The sequence below is a fragment of the Astatotilapia calliptera genome, chromosome 18, assembly GCF_964374335.1.
Source record: "Astatotilapia calliptera chromosome 18, fAstCal68.1, whole genome shotgun sequence".
NCBI classification, from domain to species: Eukaryota; Metazoa; Chordata; class Actinopteri; order Cichliformes; family Cichlidae; genus Astatotilapia; species Astatotilapia calliptera.
Window position 1 is genome coordinate 14,656,361 of NC_137439.1, and position 20,338 is coordinate 14,676,698.

Genomic DNA, 20,338 nt, shown 5'->3' on the forward strand with positions numbered 1-20,338 from the left:
TTTAAAAAGCCTGGAGAAATATTCCTGAAGACTACTTAAAGACAAGACATACATATAAATGTCCTTGTTTAGGTGGTGTTTGATGTGATTTTTTAACTCTCTAAGAATTAGCATTGACCACATGAATCCAGTTTTAAACAGGCTCTACTTTCCCCCACTGATGATAACCTGACTCTCACACTGACTTGACAAAAGCCCACAGAAGCCCCTGCCGTGGATTTACAGCCTTTCTTTCTCACGTTAAGATTTATGACTGTCTGCTCTCTGTGCATTAACTCATGTGCAGCAAATACTTTGTGCTCAGATTCTGCCTACAATTAATCTGAGCGGTCATGACCCGCAGAGATGCTGACCAATTTAAAAAGACCAAAGGAAAAAAAAGAGAGAGAGACTTTTTGCAATCTTCTCACCACAATAACTAATTTTCACAACCTTATAGCTGAACACATCACTTATGTCCTGTGAGAATCGATGAACAGTGCAGCCACTGTCTCCACTTTAGTTCTGCTAAATAATGTTGGGGATGATCACTATGGCTACTGGTGCGCACGGGTTTGTGATTCACCATCATGGGAGATAAAACAAAGGGTTCCTTTTTGCTTTTACCCTGCAGTTTTGAAGGGACCACACCCAGAAATAAGATTGAACTTATCTGTTGCCCTGCGCCATTACAGAGTGACTGACTCTGACTGATGTCGAGTCTTATTTGATTCTTTTTGTACGCCTCCTTTAATTAGCTCCCCCGCAGGGCTGTTGCTTTGGAGCAGAAAAGCGGAATCTCAGCAACAAAAATAAAAAGACCAAGCGATACATTCCCAAGAATGGGAGCTATTTGGCCCAAACTGTTGCACTGTCAAGCGCCGTGCTACACACAATAATTACGGCCTACTGTCTGCATTCTCTTGATGCAGTTAGGTGACAGATCAGCAATACACAATCCCTGCTCTGTTTGTGTCAATCCAGGCCTCCTCTGTCTCTCTCTGTGGCCAATACTGGCAGAGCGGGATCATAATGGGCCTGGGAGCAGGAATTTTCATGGCCCCCACCCTGTTTCTAAGTGAGCGTTGATCATGTGAATTTGCGTAGCTGCTTTTGGTAATGGGCTTCCACTGTTTTACTCAAACCATGGCTTCATGTTTGCATGCTCAAGCACCACAAACTGCTTCAGTTATTATGCTTTTGCCTATCACTTCTCCAGTTTCAAAAGTTTGGAATTGAACTTTTGAAGTTCTCTTTAGATTTTAATGTTTCACTTTAATACTAAAACATCTGTGGGCCATATTGTACAAAATCTTCCTTGATACCTTTAACTGCATTTTGCCCTTTATGCTGGAAGTTAACTGGAAGTTTCCTTATTTGATTCGTCCTTGCATGTCTTTGGCAAATGCCCCTTTGTAAGATTTGATGCTTCTTTAAATCCCATGAAAAAAAGCAAAAATTTAAATGGCTCTCGATACAGATCTGACCACACACATAAACTTCATCAACTTTCCAAAGATTTGTTTAAAAATAGAAAATACTTACACAATCTCACTTTTCAGGATAGGATTCAGTGACAGTCATCTTGTAACAACACAACATGAATGCTAACTTAAGAAATTAAAAAAAACTGCTCCAAAACCCCCAAATCAGTATCAAAATTGACTTCAAAGCAGTTCACGTCTCATACTGTGATTTTATTGGATTTGTTTATATAATTGCACAAATAAAGAAAAGACAAATAATTATTAAACAGAAACGTGGGACTGCTTTCTTGCACAATAGCTTGCACAGGATGTTTCAAAAAATTTGAAACACCCTGTCTCAGAGTGATGCTGAAAAAATATTTCATGCATTTCTACTTTTCTATTGAGTAGTGTAATTTATTATTATCAGGCTATGCTGAAAAACTCCCCAAAAAGCCTTCAGTTGATGCAAAATGCTGCAGTGAGAGTACTGAAGGGACTAGAAAGAGAGAGTATATTTCTCTATGCATAGTACTCCACAGTACTGTATCACCTCAAAAGAACACTCCGTGAGTCTGGCTCTGCCTGAAGCTTCTTCCTATTAAATGGGAGTTTTTCCATCCCACTGTCACCAACTCTTTCCTCATAGGGAGTCATCTGATTGGTGGGATTTTCTCTGTATTGTTGTAGGCTCTTTACCTTATAATATAAAGCACCTTGAGGTGAATGTGATTTCATGCTATAAATATGAATTGAATCGAATAAAAAAAATATTGACCCCTGATATTGCTGATAATATACATACATAAAGCTTTTCAGTGCCTTTCAGGTTATGCGCCAGAGTCATGTAAACATAGATTCAGATGATTCTTTCTCATTTATCTGCACACTCACTCACATTATTTTCTGCACATTCAAAATCAAAATCAAAAAGCAAACATTTTGTGTGTTCTGGTAATTTATTCAAAATGAGAGAGGTGAAATCCAATTTATACAATCACCATTTACTTCTTACTTGATTAACTCGCACAAACGTCGACTAGAACATCTGTGCAAAGTCTTAACAAATATGGCACAGATAAGGACTATGAGAATAAACCAAAAGCTTTAAACAGTCAATCTGCTTAGGCAAAGCCAGGCTATAATTTGAAGTTTGCGTCACAAAGATCAAACAAGCTCACCGAGTAGCTGGGTTTATTACTGCACAGTCATATCTCAGGGGCTGCACGCCAGCTTCAGATAACCGCAGTCACCCTCACCCGCAAGCCAAAAATCTGAAAGTCTCCCTGAAAGAGATATTTGTGCATTCAGTCTTATCTAGTGAAAAAAAAGTCACTAAAACCAATTTGATCTCTCATCTTGGACTTATTTTATGTTTACTAAAGAGCAGATAACGCTCAGCAGCACCAGTGCAGCACAGTTGGGAGGTGTTAGGTGTCATTGGCTCAGCTCTGCTGCCATGCGTCTCTCCTCAGAATCACTGAATCTCAGCAAGTCAGCAGCACTGCAGCACTGACAGCCCTGTGCGCTGAGAAGGGCAAAAGACAGAGGAGGGGAAAGAAGGAAAGAGCTTTTGGACACAAAGATTAGTCCTTACGGAAATATCTCATTACTTTCGTTGCATTTCAGTCTGAGACGAGGGTGACAAATAATACACCCCAAACAAAAGCTTCAGGAATGCAGCAAACCTGCCAGTATTGAATGACTTTGACTCATATCCCCCAAGCTCTCTGTTTTTCTCTCCTAGGATTAGTGTGTGACATCATCAGACTTGTTCTTTAAACCTGATTAACCGTTGTGTGAGGCTGCTGACTTGCACATACTTTACTAGACCTGTATTTCTCACCCAAGCAAACACCCTTCACCAAAACAGTAGACATACGTAAAACACTACGGTATTACACTTAGACATGTAGTCATACACTGACTGTGCTTAGTGCTGACATGGGTGCATTGCTTTAAAAAAAAAACCTAACTTGTTTTCTTTACAATTCTCAGCATTGTATGATGAAAAAGTCCTTTCCTCTTGTGAGGTGCTAAAAATGCCACTGTTTCATCTACAGTAAGTGAGAGTGTAAAATCATTCATTGTGATGTTTGGTGTCCCAGTAAAAATGAAGATGAGCGTTAAAGTTCGGGCAAACTTGGTGAGAGTAGTCTCAAATGTGTGCAAAATCTTCAGGATCAATATCTTGGACACAACAGCACAATCCAATTACTTTAGGCTACTGTATGCGAAGAGTTGGTGTAAATATCTGCGAGTCTGACAGGCAAATATGTGTGCTCTGATTTGCGATTGGATTCTCAATGTGCCACTCAAGTCACTGTTACGTATTTGCATAAGGAGGAGACTATAAATGAGTAACGGTTTAGGACACGCCTTCCCAGGCGCTCTTCGCAGATGCTGATAGAAACAAGATATATTCCAGATCGGCGACAGTGCTCTAGTACTTAAATACACAAACAAGATGGCCTATAGATCAGGTCCACATTCCTCTTACCGAAAGATGTTCGGCGGGGAGAAAACCGCCGTAAGGTCCAGCTACTCGAGCCGCCAGTTTTCGATCCCGGTGCGCTCATCCCGGGTTTCCTTCGGGCTCTCCTCCACCCCGACCATATACGCGTCGAAGACCCAGAGGCTCCGGAGCAGTGCAGCCATGCCCCGGCTGGCATCCGAGAACTTGGACTTCTCCTTGTCTGACGCCATAAACACCGAATTCATCACGAACCGCACCAACGAGAAGGCGCAGATGCAGTCCCTCAATGACCGCTTCGCCAACTACATCGAGAAGGTTCGCTTCTTGGAGCAGCAAAATAAGATCTTGCTGGCGGAGCTGGAGCAGCTGCGGGGCAAAGGGATGTCCCGGGTCGGAGATCTTTACGAGGACGAGATGAGGGAGCTGAGACGCCAGGTGGACCAGCTCACCAACGAAAAGGCCCGCGTGGAAGTTCACCGGGATAACCTGGCGGACGACATCGACAGGCTGAGAGAGAAGTAGGAGGCGTGGCACTTTTCTGTCCTCAACTCCATGTATTGTTTCTTTTGTTGTCTAGAACTGTTATTCAGCTCTGGTACATTACATAAATCTTTATTAGTTAGAGCCTAAACAGACTATGTATAGAGTGAAAGTATGTAAACATAAATTCTTACCCTGCACTGCGCAAAAAGTTGTTTTTCGTGCTTAAAGGAGAAGTAAATGCCGCAAATGATTTTTAAGTGTATATTTACAGTGGCTGCTAAAATAAAGGTTCTGCTTTATGCCTTTCTTTGCAGGTTGCAGGATGAAATTTCCCAGCGGGAGGAGTCTGAGGCAAACATGCAGGGCTTTAGACAGGTACAGCTCTACACTGGTGACAGCAGCCAAAAACTGCAATAGATGGACATTTTGAGGGTGATAAAGAGAAGTGTCTTAGATCTCAATAGCAGACCTACAGTGCCTCATATTCTCAGCTGTTTTTGGTTAAATTAAGGTTTAAGCAACCAAACTGATGGAAAGTGATGTGAAAGTAATCGGATAAACCTTTATCCTTAATATGAAGATTAACTTTCTCATTTCTTTTCTGGGTGATCTCTCTCTAATTATTGCCCATGAGCTGTGGAGACAGGAATGCACTCTTCTGATGGCACAACAGCAGATTCTAGGCATGATCAAAATAGCTGTAGAGCAGTGACTGACCCTGGACTGGTACAAAAGGCTAAGTTGTGACTGTTGAGTTAAATCAGGCCTGCAGCGAGAGGAGATCTTTTTAAGTCTGACTGGTCACAATGAATGAGCCGGACACAAGGGCAACAACAGTGTGGCTCCAATGTGGTTATCAGAGCGAGAAGACAAGCCACCATGTGATCCGGCTGTCTCGTTCTGGGAGAGCATCAGCACAGAAAAATCTCACTTGTTATGGTCCTGTCAGAGATTGTTCCGTATCACTGGTTTTCACAGGGATGAGTCATGCAGACAGTTTCCAAAGGTTGTCATGGAATAAAAAGGTGAAAAAGAAAGTTGTCATCCCACCAATGTAGTTTAAATGTTAGACTCATGATGATTATATACCTTTTAGGACTTGCTTTAAGTGATACATACGTTACACAGTCATGGCATTGTCTGTGTGAATGGGAGGAAGGAAGTCCCCGTGGCTTGCCTGAGTGGCACACTGACAACAATGCAGAGCCCACAGCCAGCTCTTGCTCAGTCAGGCAGACAGTCACTCTCTCAGCCTTGGGCTTGTTTGGGAACCCCTGCTGAATAGCACACTTTGTTTGTGGCATTAGTGCAGAGGCAAAGCTGCTTCATTTGCTGATACCTCAGTTGCCAGCCTGCCAACGCCCCAACAAAGCCATGGTGCCACAGCCAGTCTGTATGTATGATTAAGTATGATAAAACAGAAGATGGCTTTATGAACTTTATTCAGTAATGTTATAAAATGATAACAAGCCAAATTAGTTACCAGTAGGAGATCTGGAATTCTACTGGAGAAAACTGCAAGGGATTGCAGGTTAGGTTATTAATAATCTCTTTAATAATTTGTTGTGGTTCTGGGTATTCTCCAGTACTAAAAATTTCACTCAATTCTGTCCAGCCTTTTCCCACACACAAAGATTGTCAGGCCAGCAGCTATAGAGGTTCATTGGTTTGTTTTATTGTATAAGTGAGAAAACTCATGCTCCATCTAAGCTCAGGAATCATAGAGCAAAAGATAAAATAACTGTACCAAACAAATGTAGATGAGGAAAAAGTCACTTTTCTTCTTGAACTTGATTATAGTGCTTATGTGAAGTATTTGAGCAAATGTCTGCCTATAATGCAGCTGCTGAATTGTATAACGACACGAGAAAACACCTACTCATCTGTTAACAACGTCTGCAAGGACATGTCATGTGCCCACAGTTGATTTTCATTGGATGCATGTGTTTGTGACCTTAATCAACCATACAGTGGGTCATTTTGTGCACTGGATTGTGTGAGGGCTTTTTACAGCATGTGCACAACAGGGTTTTTTTTCTTTGTCAGCAAGCACATTATGCATAACTCATGTCACCTTCACAAGTCACCTTATTAAGAGTCAGTGTTATCGTACAGGATGTAGACAACGCTGCCCTCGCCAGACTGGACCTGGAGCGGAAAGTGGAGTCACTCCAAGAGGAAATCAACTTCCTCAAGAAGCTGCATGATGAGGTAAGCCTTCCTTTTTTGTTGCCTAAGCTAAATCGGTCTACTGCAGAATCACTGCACGTGTGCAGCCTGAGAGGAAAAAGGTACCTTTAGAAAAACTGGGCCAAATAGTTTGAAATATTTGTTAATCTGCTCAAGCGCTACATCAGCAGGGTTTAGTTTCCAAAGCTTTTGTAAGTCTTTAAGGCTAATTGCACAAAAGCATACAAAATAACTGTTAAAAAACGTTCTGTGCTAACTGTATAAACTGACTCTGCTGAATTTGCTACAGGAAATGTTGGAGCTGCAGAATCAGATCCAGCAGCAGCAGCATGTGCAGGTGGACATGGATATAGCTAAGCCTGACCTGACAGCGGCTCTGAGGGACGTCCGTCTGCAGTATGAGAACCTGGCCTCCAAAAACATCCAGGAATCAGAGGAATGGTACAAATCCAAGGTAAAGGCATTTTAGAGAAGCATATCTAACCAAGCGCAGTAACGTGAACTACACCTTCAACTCGTGAATTTTTTATGTTTTTATATTCATAACATCACCATGTATCTAACCAAACAACAGAACAAGTAAATATTAGGCTCAAAATTTATCAGGAAGGCCATTAAAAGACTAACAAGTGTCACTAATGTTTCTTTGTATTTGTTTGACAGGTAAAAAAAAATAAGTGTTTGCTAACAAATTCACCGTATAAATGCAACATCATTTGTCCAAATTATGTGATTAGTCTTTCTTATCTTAAAAACTGATTATACATTAGAATACTGAGAACTAGCAAGGTATAAGCAATCCTCCTTCCTGCCGTTTGAGCACTAGTGGAAAGTCAGTAACCTTAAAAGTGCCTCAGAGCACTGGTGCCACAGTGGTAATCCCTGCAAGGCTCTGTCGTGGCTACATCTTTCATAATTTACACACTTTATGAAAGCTGCCGTACTCCCATCTCCTTCAGCCTCTGACTCATCATTTATTGAAGAGTTGATTTCTCATTTTTTCCTTCTTTTCCTCTGTCTCTCCTCTCTGTTTGTCACTGTGATTGCCAGTTTGCTGACCTCACTGAAGCTGCAGCCAGGAATAATGAAGCTCTGAGAGTGGCCAAACAGGAGTCCAATGATTACAGACGCCAAGTTCAGGCACTTACTTGTGAAGTGGATGCCCTGAAAGGAACTGTGAGTTTCCAGTTTTTGGCTGCAATATAGACGATACAGAATATATATAAAAATATTCAACATTTGTAAAACTGGAAGCAAAGGGGGAAACTGAGCACAAGTTAAGGAAATAGAAAAGCAGAGAGGAAAATATTTCTTTTTTCTTAACTTTTACTGCAAAAGTGTATTTTGTTCTGTCTTGGCTGCCATCCCAGAATGAGTCCTTGGAGCGCCAGATGAGGGAGGTGGAGGAGAACTTCTCCTTGGAGACGAGTGGGTACCAGGACACCATCAGCCGTCTTGAGGAGGACATTCACAACATGAAGGATGAGATGGCTCGTCACCTCCGCGAGTACCAGGACTTGCTAAATGTCAAGATGGCTCTGGACATTGAGATTGCCACCTATAGAAAGCTGCTGGAAGGAGAGGAGAGCAGGTGATGGGAGAAGCATTTTCTGAAATGCATTAATCTGTAATACAGATATGAACACTCATTTGATTCAAGATTCAAGATGCTAATCTTAATTAGTGAGCTGTATTTTCTCCGTCTGCAGAATCTCCACCCCCTTGCCAAACTTCTCATCGCTTAACCTGAGAGGTAAGATTCCCCATGCTGATTTTTACAGTTGGAATTACAGTTTTTGCCAGTTTCTAACGATACTTCTCTGTCTTAGAAACAATGGTTGAATCCAAACCACTTATCGAAACCACAACAACCAAGAAAGTTCTCATCAAGACCATTGAGACCAGGGATGGTCAGGTAGAATACGCTTAAAGAGATCTTTCACTTCATACAGGCACATACAGATATATCCCTGCTCATCGCTTTTTCTCTCTTCATCTGCTCCCTTGTTCAGGTGATCAACGAGTCGACCCAGAACCACGATGACATGGACTAATAATGTCCTTGTCTTTACCAAACCACCAACAAAAAGCAATAAGAAGAAACACATTTCACTCGGGCTACAAGCAAGCAAACAAACCAGCAACACACAAAAAGCAAACAGCTTCGAGAAGTGCCTTTGTATGTGGTGATCCAGTAAGCCTGTTAGTTGACACAGACTGTATTTTGCTTCCTTGGCCGCAGCAAGTATTTTGTCACAGTTGTTTAGACACAATAATGAAGTCAGCACAACACAGCAGTTCTCACTGAGGCCTACAAAAATCTATCTTTGTAACCAAAGTAGTATTTTTGATCAATATAGCATGCACTTACCAGAAAAACTGTATGCTAAAGATGTCACAATTGCCTGTATGCAGCAATAAACCATGAAGACTGTTACTCACTACTGTGCACAAGGTGTAATACTTGTAATACTGCAGTGCATTATTGTTATAAAGTATAAAAATACTTTATACCTAATGCTATACATATAAAGCATTGCATGAAAAACAATCTCTTTTATCTGATTTTAAGTAAATCAAACTGTCAAAGTGTCCTTGAGGCTAAGAAGCAAACTTGAATAGTAAGTTTGATTAAAAATATTTTTTGCAAAGTAAGTTACGGTAAGTTAAATTATGCTTCTGAAAATCAAAGTAAGACTCCAAACATAATAAACATACTTGCTAAATATTCATGCTAAATATGTGCGGGATAGGGACAAAATAAAAAAAAAATAACCCTAACTATTAGGTTGTTAGTTTAGTTAATTTATTCCGCATATGTTATGCACATTTGGATGCTTCCATGTCATCGCTTAAAGAAGAACCTTAATGAATTCATTCAGCTTGGCTTCAATAGAACACAATGAAACAACTCAATCATTGAGAGGAACATTTCCAGTATTTGTGCAATTTGTTGTGTTTAAACAAATTGCACAATTGTTTGTGCAGTTACGTATTGATGGACAGTTATCCCATACACTAACTACTGCCTTACTGAACATAAGGTTTCCTCTCAGGTCGTGATGATTTGGTTATCAGACAAGCAGTATTGATGGAGACATTATATGCCTATAATGTTTATCAGTGACTATTTTACTAAGGAGCTTCATCCAGAGACAGTTCATATTCAGGGGCTTCAGTGAGGTCTTTGGATTCAGCTAATCACACCCTACCACCTTTGTTCTGAAAGTATTTACACATGGAAAAGGAATCAGTGTAATGGAGACAGCTCTCAGTATACTAGAAATACACAAAAGTTAATGATATGCAATAAAGCGAAGAAAGAAAACCCCAGTGACCTGAGCAAATAGCAGCATAACTAAGGGATGGTTTAGGTTCACCTGAACCAACCCAAACTATAAGCTTTGTGAAAAAATAAAGTTTTACTTTGAATTTTAAATGTATGAATGTAAGTCGGGTATTTGTCTTCCAAATCCAGATTGAGAGTTTGTGCCATAGGGGAGGGGCCTAAAAGCTGAAGGCTCAGCACGTAAGCCTGCAATCTGAGAGTGAAGTCCTCTTAGTTACTATACTATGGTAACTATAGTAACTATAGTATAGTGCTGTAGTGCCTGTAACACATAATAGAGATATTTTTAAGCATAACAATAGTTTTATTTTTACTTTTGATAATCAACTAACGGCATTTATTCCATCAGGTACCACACAGCCTATTGGCCTTTTAATATAGTAAAATCAAATTAGTTAACACAATGTGCCTTTGGAACACAGGAGTGACGGCTGCTGCAAATGTGCTTGTTAATCCCTGCATGTGAAAAAATCTAATTATTTCATTAGTCGATAAAATGTGCTTTTCTGTCAAAAACTGGACAATTTTAAGTGACCACAAACATTTGAGGGGATAGTTCATTCAAGTCGCTGTCACAGTTCCAGTGGAAAAATACATTACAAGTTTAATTAACACACACCTGGGCATATATCAGGAGTATTTTAGTTACTGTTGAAACGTTTTTCAAGTGATAAACAACACAGAATATGATAAACAGAGCTGATCTGAATAGATCGGAGACAGAAGAAGCTCCAGGCCACTATGACACAATTCAACTCAGTTCAGTTCAATCCAGTAAATACAATAGCATCTGAGATTATTTTGTCAGCTGCTGTTTCCAAAATAAAGAAATAGTATTTGACTAAACTTGTAAGCTAAGGTGGACTTCTTTTTCTTCTTCTGCTTCTTCTTTTGTACTGTTTTAGGCTCTGAAAGAATAATTAAAAATCTAAAATTATGTGACAGTTACATGTCATCTGCTGATGAAAGTCATGTGATATGATCAAAAGCTCTGGACTGGTTGAGATAGGATCAACTATAACATATATGAAGTAAATATAACAAAACTACACACAGTTAATCTTAAAATTAGACCTTAACATTTAATGACACATTTTAATTTATGAAGTGTAACTTAAGGATCATCTACTTTAATGTTTGGGAAACTACACTTTTTTTCTTACAAGTGAAATATAATATTCTGTACCCCCAGGACATATCTGGCAGGTATAGTTACTTCAGACTGGGATTTCAGGTCACCTTATAACATGAAGCTGTTAACATCTCATTCAGCCACAGTGTTACATAATAGTTTTTCAACGGGGTCAATGTGGCGCAAGTATAATGAGGTCAACTGATTTCAGTGCATTAAGTACCCAGACTCCTGCAGCAGACTTTTTTTTCACTGTGACACTGATGCTTCCCTAACCATGTGTGTTGGTCTTCCATCACAAACATATAATATGTTTGAATAAGTGTTAATTTCATCTTAGAAACATAGTTGGTTACTATGTAGCTTATTTGCACTTAAATTAATTAGTAAAAGTTAAACTTAGTGTAACAATCATTGCCCCATGGTTCTAATTAAAAACTGATAGAAATGCTGCTGCAAATGTAATACACAAATAAATAAGTAAGTACATCGCCTACTTTTTTTAACTGCTGTTTGCCAGTGATTGAGACAACTGCACCCCTCTTCCCTCCGGTTAATAATTGAAGTAGCCAGGAACTACAATTTCATTTTCTTGACCACGCCCAAATCTCGCGATCACTTTTCGCAGATAGGACTAAAGTCGCCTGTGACGAAGGGAATCTACAGGTAATTTGTGATGATGCAATTAACATTTATGTCAGCGCAGCTGTTTTAACAGCTCGGGATACCTTGCTGGTTAATTGTTGCCGTTTGTTTTCGCCTCCCTGTCCCGGGAGATCCGCGCTTTTGTTGACAGAGGAGGAACTTTAGATGACGTGTCTTTCGGAGGAAACAGAAAACGAGGAAGATGCAGACACGGTCCGGTCAAAGTGCGGAGTTTTCTTTCTTTTGAATGTAACTTTACGATGAAGTCCCAAGCTTACAGCTGAAGTACATGTTTTTCACTGTTGGCCACTTTCAACAGGTTTTGGGTAAAATGAAATTCAGAGTAACCGTTTCCAACTGAGACGTTTAACTTTCAATTAGCGATGGGTTCGGTGACTTCTGCTCTAACTAGGACGAGGAACGCGTTGGTGAAAGTCGGCTCAGAGCCGGAGAACCATGACCCGGAGAGAAGCCAGTCCGCTCCGGAGTCAGACCGGGCCAATAGCAAAGACAGGAAGAGGGCAACACGGTTCAACGTTTCTAACCAGACCGCACGGCAGAGCTCCCGGCAGTCGCTGTCCGAGGTCCTGAGCAGACAGGACTCCGACAGAGCCAAACAGAGTTCAAAGAAAAAGGCTTTCGAGAGTCCACAAAGCGGTGAGTTACACAGCATGCGATTGCTTTACGACATAATAGCACATAACAAGGAGAAGTTGTGGAGAACAACACATACTAATGCCACTTTAAGAGTCACACATAGTACAGTTTACCCAGTTATATTTATGCAAGTACACTTTAACTTCTCCAAATTTCACACAGAATTATTTTGCTTTCCACTTATTTGACAACTACAAAACACACGGAGTTTATAAAAGATAGCGCTTAATTAAATATAATATATATAATTATATTATATAATATAAAGTTAGACAGCAGCTGGAGCCAATCTATATAGTGAGTTCTGGATCTGAATACTTCTTCTATCACTCTTTAAGACACAGAGAAGCACAGGTGGAAGTAGTGAAATTAATGATGGCTCAGTTCAATTAAGAGACCTAATGAGCCAGGTGTACAATAGCAGAACCATTTGGATGCTAATTTAAATTGCAGCTGCACTTATTAATGTCATTGATTACACCTGTGGTTTTCTTGCCAAAAGGTAATCTTTGAGAAGGGTCGATGTGGAAGTTTTTTAAAACAAGCAGTGACACAAGATAAATACTCCACATAAAGGTCTGGCATTCAGGGTTTTGCAGCATGACTTTCTAATAGGACTACTGTGAAAGGCTTATGTCATTAAAATGGTTTTAATAATAGTTATTATACAATTTCCTCATGCTTCATACATTCACCATAGCACTGATAGTGGCCATTTTGCTTCTTCTTTGGAAGCGTTAGGTTCATCTTGTATTTAATAATAAGTATCTAGAGCTGTTCTTAGAAAACCACTGACATGCAGTAATCACTGAGGTTTGGTCATGAGTGCCATGTACTGCACACTCTGAAAGGTGGGAATGATGTTTTGATGAATGCCAGTAAAAGTAAGTGACCGCTCCATAGATCAGGTTAGCTATTTCATTAATAGAATTTCTCAGGTTCATTTCATGTGAAAGCAACATCTCTCTGTGTGTGGTGTGGTGTGGTGTGGTGGGGTGGGGGGGGGGGCATCCTGGCTTTTGTGTTACTTTATACTGCAGATGTCTGTGGTTCATTTCATGGATTTTTTTTTAAAAATAGATGAGAGCAACTGGTCACTTCAGAGGATCGTGTGAATATCCTGCTGACAAAAGGTATTCACCGAATGAATGCTGAGCTCTTTGAAGACCAGGCTCAATGCAGCATATCTCCACTACCAAAGCATCTCTTTGATGTTTGAGATGCCCCCCCGACTGAAATAAACAAAACTAACAGTCCTATCATTTTATGTTAACCCTGCAGTTTGGCAGTTGTGTGTTTCAGCTGAGATATACAGCATGCACAAATGTACAAAGTCTTGCTGAAGCTGCTTGTGTTGTCTGGTTAATGCCTACTCAGCTCTGCAGACGAGTGTGAATCTGCATCTTCACCTTGCTCTACCGCTGCCATCTCCAGTTACAACTCCTCGCATATCTGTCCTCGAGGGAAATTCCTCTCCCTGGTTGGCTCCTTAAATATCACCTGTTTTGGGCAGTTTCCATGACCATATGACAGTGTAGACTCCCGCTGAGTTTCCTTCCTGATCCCCAGTGACGTTTATGTGTGCTGAAGAGTCTCCTGCCTGACTGTGCACTCAAGTGCTACCTCCTGAGGGGGAAAACAAAACAAAACGCACACGGCAAAAAAATAAAAATAAAATAAGCACCAACCTTAGTATCATGCTTATCTGGTTGGATCCCTTCAGTATCAGAGTGCCTAGTTATAATGTTAAGGGACTGCAGAGGTTTTATATTGGGTCTTTAGAGCATGGCTAGATGAGACCACACACAGACAAACACACCCTATGATTAATATGGACACATCAGTACCAAAACAGCTTTTATCATTACTACGCAACATGTGTTCCAGGAATTATTTTACAGCCAGTCATACAGTCACGTGCATCTGATGTTGAAGAACTGCAATTACCCTTCGGATTTTATGACTAGCACAAAAAATAGGTCATAAGATTTCAAGTGGTGTTAAAGGGGGTGGAGCTGCTGTTGTAGCATACATCAGTCATATTACATAAAGGAGTCAAGTTGCATTTAAGATTGTAGGTTTTAAAAGATTTAACGTGATTTGTAGAAGAGTAGCAAGAAATTATTGACATGTTTTTATCCGAGATTTTTTCTTCATGTGTTAAGATATAATGGAGACGGAGAGATTTCGCAGGTCTTTCCTCCCCACTGCTGTCAGACTCCATAATAAAGACTTTAACTGATCAAGCACACACATCCATACATATGCAATAATACCAAGTGCAATAATCCTTTCTGTCATCGTTGTATTTTTACTCAGTTGTATATAGTATTTGTATTCTATTTTTATCTTATTGTATATTTATTTTATTTTATTCTACTGTATATAGTATTTTATTTTATTCTATTCTGTACAGTTGTGTACTGTATTTATTCTTATTGTATTCTAATTTTTGCCTCATAACTTTTGCACTGTCCACTTCCTGCTGCGACAAAACAAATTTCCCACGTGTGGGACTAATAAAGGTTATCTTATCTTAATTTCATTCCTAAATCCACATAATCGGACACTTTTCTGAGCAGCGTGAAAAAAGCTGATTTTCCTATAATGACATTCTAATTAAAGAAGAAATCACTCGCTTCCAAATGTAGAAGTCCATAAGTAATTACTGTGATATATTTTTTTTGTTTATGGACAAGAAATTCTTGGAAAATATAACGCTTTTATTTAACTTGAATGTGGCCTTTAATTTAAATGTACACTCGCCTACCACTTCATTAGGTACACCTTGATTGTACTGAGTTTGACCCGCTCTTGCCTTCAGAACTATCTTAATTTTTCATGGCATAGATTCAAAAAAGGCCTTGAAACACTAATCAGATATTTCGGACATATTGACATGATGACTTCACACAGTTGGTGCAGGTATGATTATGAGTCTTCTGTTCTCCCACATCCTGCTCTGTTTTTCAAGAAAACCAGTTCGAGATGTTTTGAGCTCTGTGACATGGCGCGTTATACTGCTGCAGGAAGTCATCAGAAGATTTGTACACTATGCTCATAAAGGGATGGATGTGGTCAGCAACAATACCCAGTTGTGCTAAAAAATGACCTCCCACACCATTACACTCCCCACCACCAGTCTGAACTGTTGATACGAGGCAGGATGGATTCATACTCATATATTCTGACGCTGCCATCTGAATGTTGCAGCAGAAATTGAGACTTATCAGTCCACACAATGCTTTCCAGTCTTCTCTCGTCCACTTTTGGTTACAGCCTCAGTTTTCTGTTCTAGGCTTCTGTTCTGCTTTATGTCATGAACATGCTTTGTGTTCATCAAATGCTTGTCTGTATGGCTTGGTGGGATTGAGTGGTTGCTTGCATTATTGTTGCCTTACTATCACCTTGAAGCAGTCTAGCCAATCTTATCTGACCTTTGGCATCAAAAAGGCATTTTTACCCAGATAACTGCTGCTTACTAAAAATCTTCTCTTTTCTCTATAAACCCTAGAGATGGTTATTAAAGAAAATCCCGGTAGCGCAGCAGTTTTTGAAATACTCAAATCAGTTTCTCTTAAATCATCTTTCTTCCTTGTTTTGGTGGTCATTTCGACCTTCAGCTGGTCATCTTGACCATGTTTGCATCATAGTCGCCACTATGATATCAGCTGATTTGATATTTCCATTAATGGGCAGTTGAACAGATGCACCTAATAAAATGTCTGGGGAGTGTATGTTCTAATCTTTCATCCTCGCAGCTCTGTGTCACTGTTGAGTGCAAGGAAAAGATGAAGAGAGAAGGGATTAATTAGGAACCACAGACTACTTTACATGTAGCTGATGTTCAGTGGAAAAGTTAGCAACACTAAACTGTCATTGCTCCCCACTGTGCATCTAATGTGCATTTATCTGTATGCAAGTGTGTAAGTCAGGGAGGGGTATTCACATTAAAAAGTGGTGTCTCAACTTCACACCATTTGTGGTTAAACTTTTAATAGTCAGTTATAATCTCTCCTTACTGTCTCAAAAGTATTAAATGGTTTAATCAAAGCTGTTTGCTGTTATTTAGTAGGAAAAGCAGTAGTTAAAAAGTATCAAAAAATTCTGTCTGTTTACTAACTCTAGTTTTAAAGTATTCAGTTTAGTATTTGATAACTATTAAGCAAATATTAATTTTTGTTTCTCCTGCCAACACTGAGGATTTTTCGGTCATGCAGTCCAAATTCTGCTTCCTTTGTGGCCACTGCTCCACAGCTTGCACAGTCTGCTCTGTCTCCAAATTGTGAAGAAACTGGACGTGACTTTTTCATAAAGTGCAGAACTGCTGTGGTTTTCACGCTGTGTCCATATAACGCAGATTAGTCGCTTTGGTCTGTCGGCGCAATGATGTCTAGGATGTGAAAGATGTCTGCCTCTAATCAAAAGGATTATATTTGTTTTCCTTGCTGACCTTACTCTCACCAAACTAGTTTTGCGTCTTTGATATGGAACCATGCTGGTGCAAAAATCATTAGCTAAAATGGTGGACTCTGTTTCTTAAGACTGCTTTTCCTTGTTCTCTTCAGGGTCTTGGTGCAGGAGAAATCAGATGACAGCTCATGGAGCTCTCTGTTTTGTCAGCTCATTTCCCTCAGCTTTGCAACACAGGCTAACATTACCCTTAAAGGTGCCTCTAATGAGTATTTAGCAGGGGAAAAGACAAGCTCCCTTGCACCCAGTGTGTCTTAATTACATGAGTGTGTCACTGTGGTGACAGCGGTGTTGGGACTGACAAAGTGTATGTCATTCCGCATCTCTAATGAGCTTGTTTTTCCATCTGATCGCACAGTTGTTGTCAAGAATTGTGATGTGCTGCTGGGACAGATTACGAAATCGAAAAGTTTCAAAACTGATCAAATAAAATGACGGTAAATTTGAAGCATCTAGAAAAAAATCTCATGCAATTATAATTCAGCAAGTAATTATATTGATTTTTTTTTTTTTTTTAAATCATCATATATTTTAGTTATATACAACGAGACACACACAGAAACAAAGTGTTTCTTTTTGGGTGGTTTTGTTTAAACATCAATTTAGTACAACAGACTGCTTTTAAGCCCTTTAGTTTGTCCCCAGCTTCCCTTTATCTTCACCACTAATTAAAGTCTTTGAGTGATGGCCTGTCCTGTTGTTTGATGGCCTGATCAAAGGTTGAGCAATAGTTCATGATTAATGGACATCAGCAAAGCAAGCAGGTGTGTTTCTGTTGTCAACAATCCACTGTACTACAGGTCTGCTAAAAAGAAGAAAAAAAGTTTATTTTCACATAATCGATTGTAACAAACCACGGCAGACCTGATGACATGTTCATGCTTTTCAGCATACTTGATTATTTCACCACGGTTGCTGTACACACTCGGCTGCAGCTCTCCCGCTGCCAGCCGGACACATCACCCACAATAACAACAACACTCAGGACCCAGTACTACTTATGCAGAGCGGCGTGATGAGCCGATGAAGGTCCGGTGCGTCAGCTTCTCCATGCATACGTATCCAAAAAATCATATCAAAGCTGAATTAGTAAAGTAGAACAAGCACTGTTGTGTGTGTGTCTTGCACAGTACTTGCATACAACCAGGACATCTTTGGTCAATTCAAATCTCATTCCATACTATGTGTAATAAAAGAAACATATTTTTGGAGTATTTGTTTTGCATTTTCTTTTTTTGTACTTGGACTATTGGAACAATATCTGGTTTTGTTTGTTGGAGCTTTGTAATGTTGTCTTTTTGCATATGTGTATTTGGCTGAGATGACAATAAAATTAGCTTTGAATTAGCTGTCCATTAAAGGCAAAAATGTCCCAAATAAATAATCTTTAAGAAAACAGAGCTAGCAATATTAACCTTTTGTCTTATTTTGTGCAGTATATATTTTCAAGGTCTTCCCGTTGCCTAGTGATAGTGATGTCACCCTAATAAAGACCCTTAAAAAATGGATCTTGACAAGGATTCAAAGCAGTGGTTGTAGAACATGCTTTTTGAATTGTCCTATACGTAGGACATTCTTATTTGATTTTTCACTCATTCATACACAATACATTCATTTGCAATTCATTTCACCATAAAGAAAAAAATCCTGCGATTATTTGGCTACACGCAGCAAATGGCGTAGACAATCAAACCCACAAAACCTGTGTGGTTATCAGAGTAAACGTAACACAATACGCACCCAGTCTGGTTTACAGACTGGCTCTCGAGAAATCATTCACATCCACATTATAAAAAATATGAAAAATGATACACAATCAGTGATTTTTTTTTTTTTATCCAGTAAAAATTTGTAAAAACACAAAAATGGTACAAGGTAATGTAGAGGTATCACAAACCGATTTAGGACTGCTATTTTACTGGAAACAAAAGAGTTTTTGGTCCTGTTACACCTTACTCTTGGTGTTCTGTATCTGCAGCCTGAAGGAAGCAGTTCAGATTCTCTGTGCAGGGGGAGAGTCTGGCTCTCAACAATAGCTCTGGCCTTTCGCGCTACCTGCTGCTCATATACAGCAGGCAGTGTGGTCTGTGGGAGACCTGTAACTTTACTGGCTACTTTCACTTTGTTCCTTTTCAAGCCAGGAAATAGCTGAAAATGGTAAAACTGATTCAATGAAAGAGTTATCATAATTCTGTTGACGTTGAAAACATGCAACTTCCTCAAAAATGTGAGGTGTTGCTAGCGCTTCTTGACCACTGCTTCCACATTAGTGTCAAATTTTCAATTATTATCAATGACCATTCCAAGCTATTTATATTGTTCCACCTGTTCAGTAGCTTTACTCTTGATGTTGCTCTGCAGTCGAGGGTGAGGGGGCTTTCTGAGACTGATCACCACGTCCTTGGAATTCTCAGTGTTATTCTCAGTATTTAGCAGACTAATGATGGCGGTGTCGTTGGCAAATTTAAGGATGTGTCTGCTCACATGCTGGTTCCTGCAGTCGTTGGTCTATATGTTACTTTGTTTAGAGTTGTGCAATCTTTATCTAGAAATGATTCAACTCTAGCTCTCTCTCCTATATTTTGCCTCTTTTTCCTGCAGCACCCTGAGGCTGGTTCTACTGAACTTTCTTCCCGTTAAAAGGGAGTTTTTCCTTTCTGCTGTCGCCAAGTGCTTGCTCAAAGGGCTTTTTGGGCCTATATCTAATATTTTTGGATCTTTATCTGACAATTGAACCACCTTGAGGTGGCTGTTGTTTTGAATCAGTGGTAGTAGTGACAATAGCAAAGCAAAAAGTGGCCAGTAGGTGTCAATGTAGAGAAAGCCTCACTTTTCCCATAACCACTTTTAGGCTTCTTTTATGGTGGTTTGTGTCTAACGTTTGAAGGATGTATTGAATTATAGACAGTTAGAAAGCAGGTACATTCTCTTAGTGTATTCACTTGTTCACTGTTAATGTATTGCCAGTATTTTGAGTTACAGATTAAGCACTGCTGTAAGTTAATTTTGTGCTTGACTGATGTTTAATTGTTGTTTCCTGGAGTAGGGGAGACCGGGGATAGTTGTAACATTTTTGACATTTCTGTCTGTAAATTGAAGCTCTTTTAAGGTAGTGGATTCAAAATGTAATGCAAAGTATTTTCATGTCTCTGCTATTAAATAGTGCAGCTATTTTCTCTGCAGAACAATTACCCATTGCATGGTATGGTCTCAAACACGAAGAGTGAAATGTTACAATTAACCCCATAGTCTGGGTTAGTTGTAACATATCCTGGGGTAAAATGTAACACAATGAAATAAGGGTACTAAGAAAACATTAACATGTAATCTTTGTTTATTCAACACATGAATGCACTTAGAGCCATTTGTGTAGCTGTGTGTGTGTGTGTGTGACAGAATGCAGAAATCTAGCTTTTGAACATATTCCAACCCCCCAAAAAAGACAAATTATGGAAATTTCTGCAACTGAATATTTCATTAATTTTGGT

The 20,338-nt window shown here is 39.6% G+C and overlaps 2 protein-coding genes across 6 annotated transcripts in view; both read left to right on the top strand.

Moving 5' to 3' along the window:
* The first annotated feature begins 3,819 nt into the window (after positions 1–3,819).
* Positions 3,820–9,031, top strand: viml (vimentin like). The gene is made up of 9 exons (XM_026150165.2): positions 3,820–4,439; positions 4,719–4,779; positions 6,520–6,615; positions 6,884–7,048; positions 7,645–7,770; positions 7,965–8,185; positions 8,304–8,347; positions 8,424–8,509; positions 8,607–9,031. Exons 1-9 carry the CDS (start codon positions 3,913–3,915, stop codon positions 8,646–8,648), a joined length of 1,368 nt encoding a protein of 455 aa, XP_026005950.2. The 5' UTR covers positions 3,820–3,912; the 3' UTR covers positions 8,649–9,031.
* Positions 9,032–11,735: 2,704 nt separating this feature from the next.
* pde1cb (phosphodiesterase 1C, calmodulin-dependent b) overlaps positions 11,736–20,338 on the top strand; it is a 116,887-nt gene continuing 108,284 nt past the window's right edge. The window contains exons 1-2 of one of the 5 annotated variants that reach the window (XM_080293283.1): positions 11,736–11,944; positions 12,133–12,377. In XM_080293283.1, coding sequence (XP_080149409.1) covers positions 11,886–11,944; positions 12,133–12,377 — 304 coding nt within the window. In that variant the 5' untranslated portion in view covers positions 11,736–11,885. Of the gene's footprint in view, positions 11,945–12,039; positions 12,378–20,338 lie in introns of all 5 variants that reach the window. The other 4 variants (XM_026151007.2, XM_026151003.2, XM_026151004.2 and 1 more) reach the window with 4 other exon arrangements.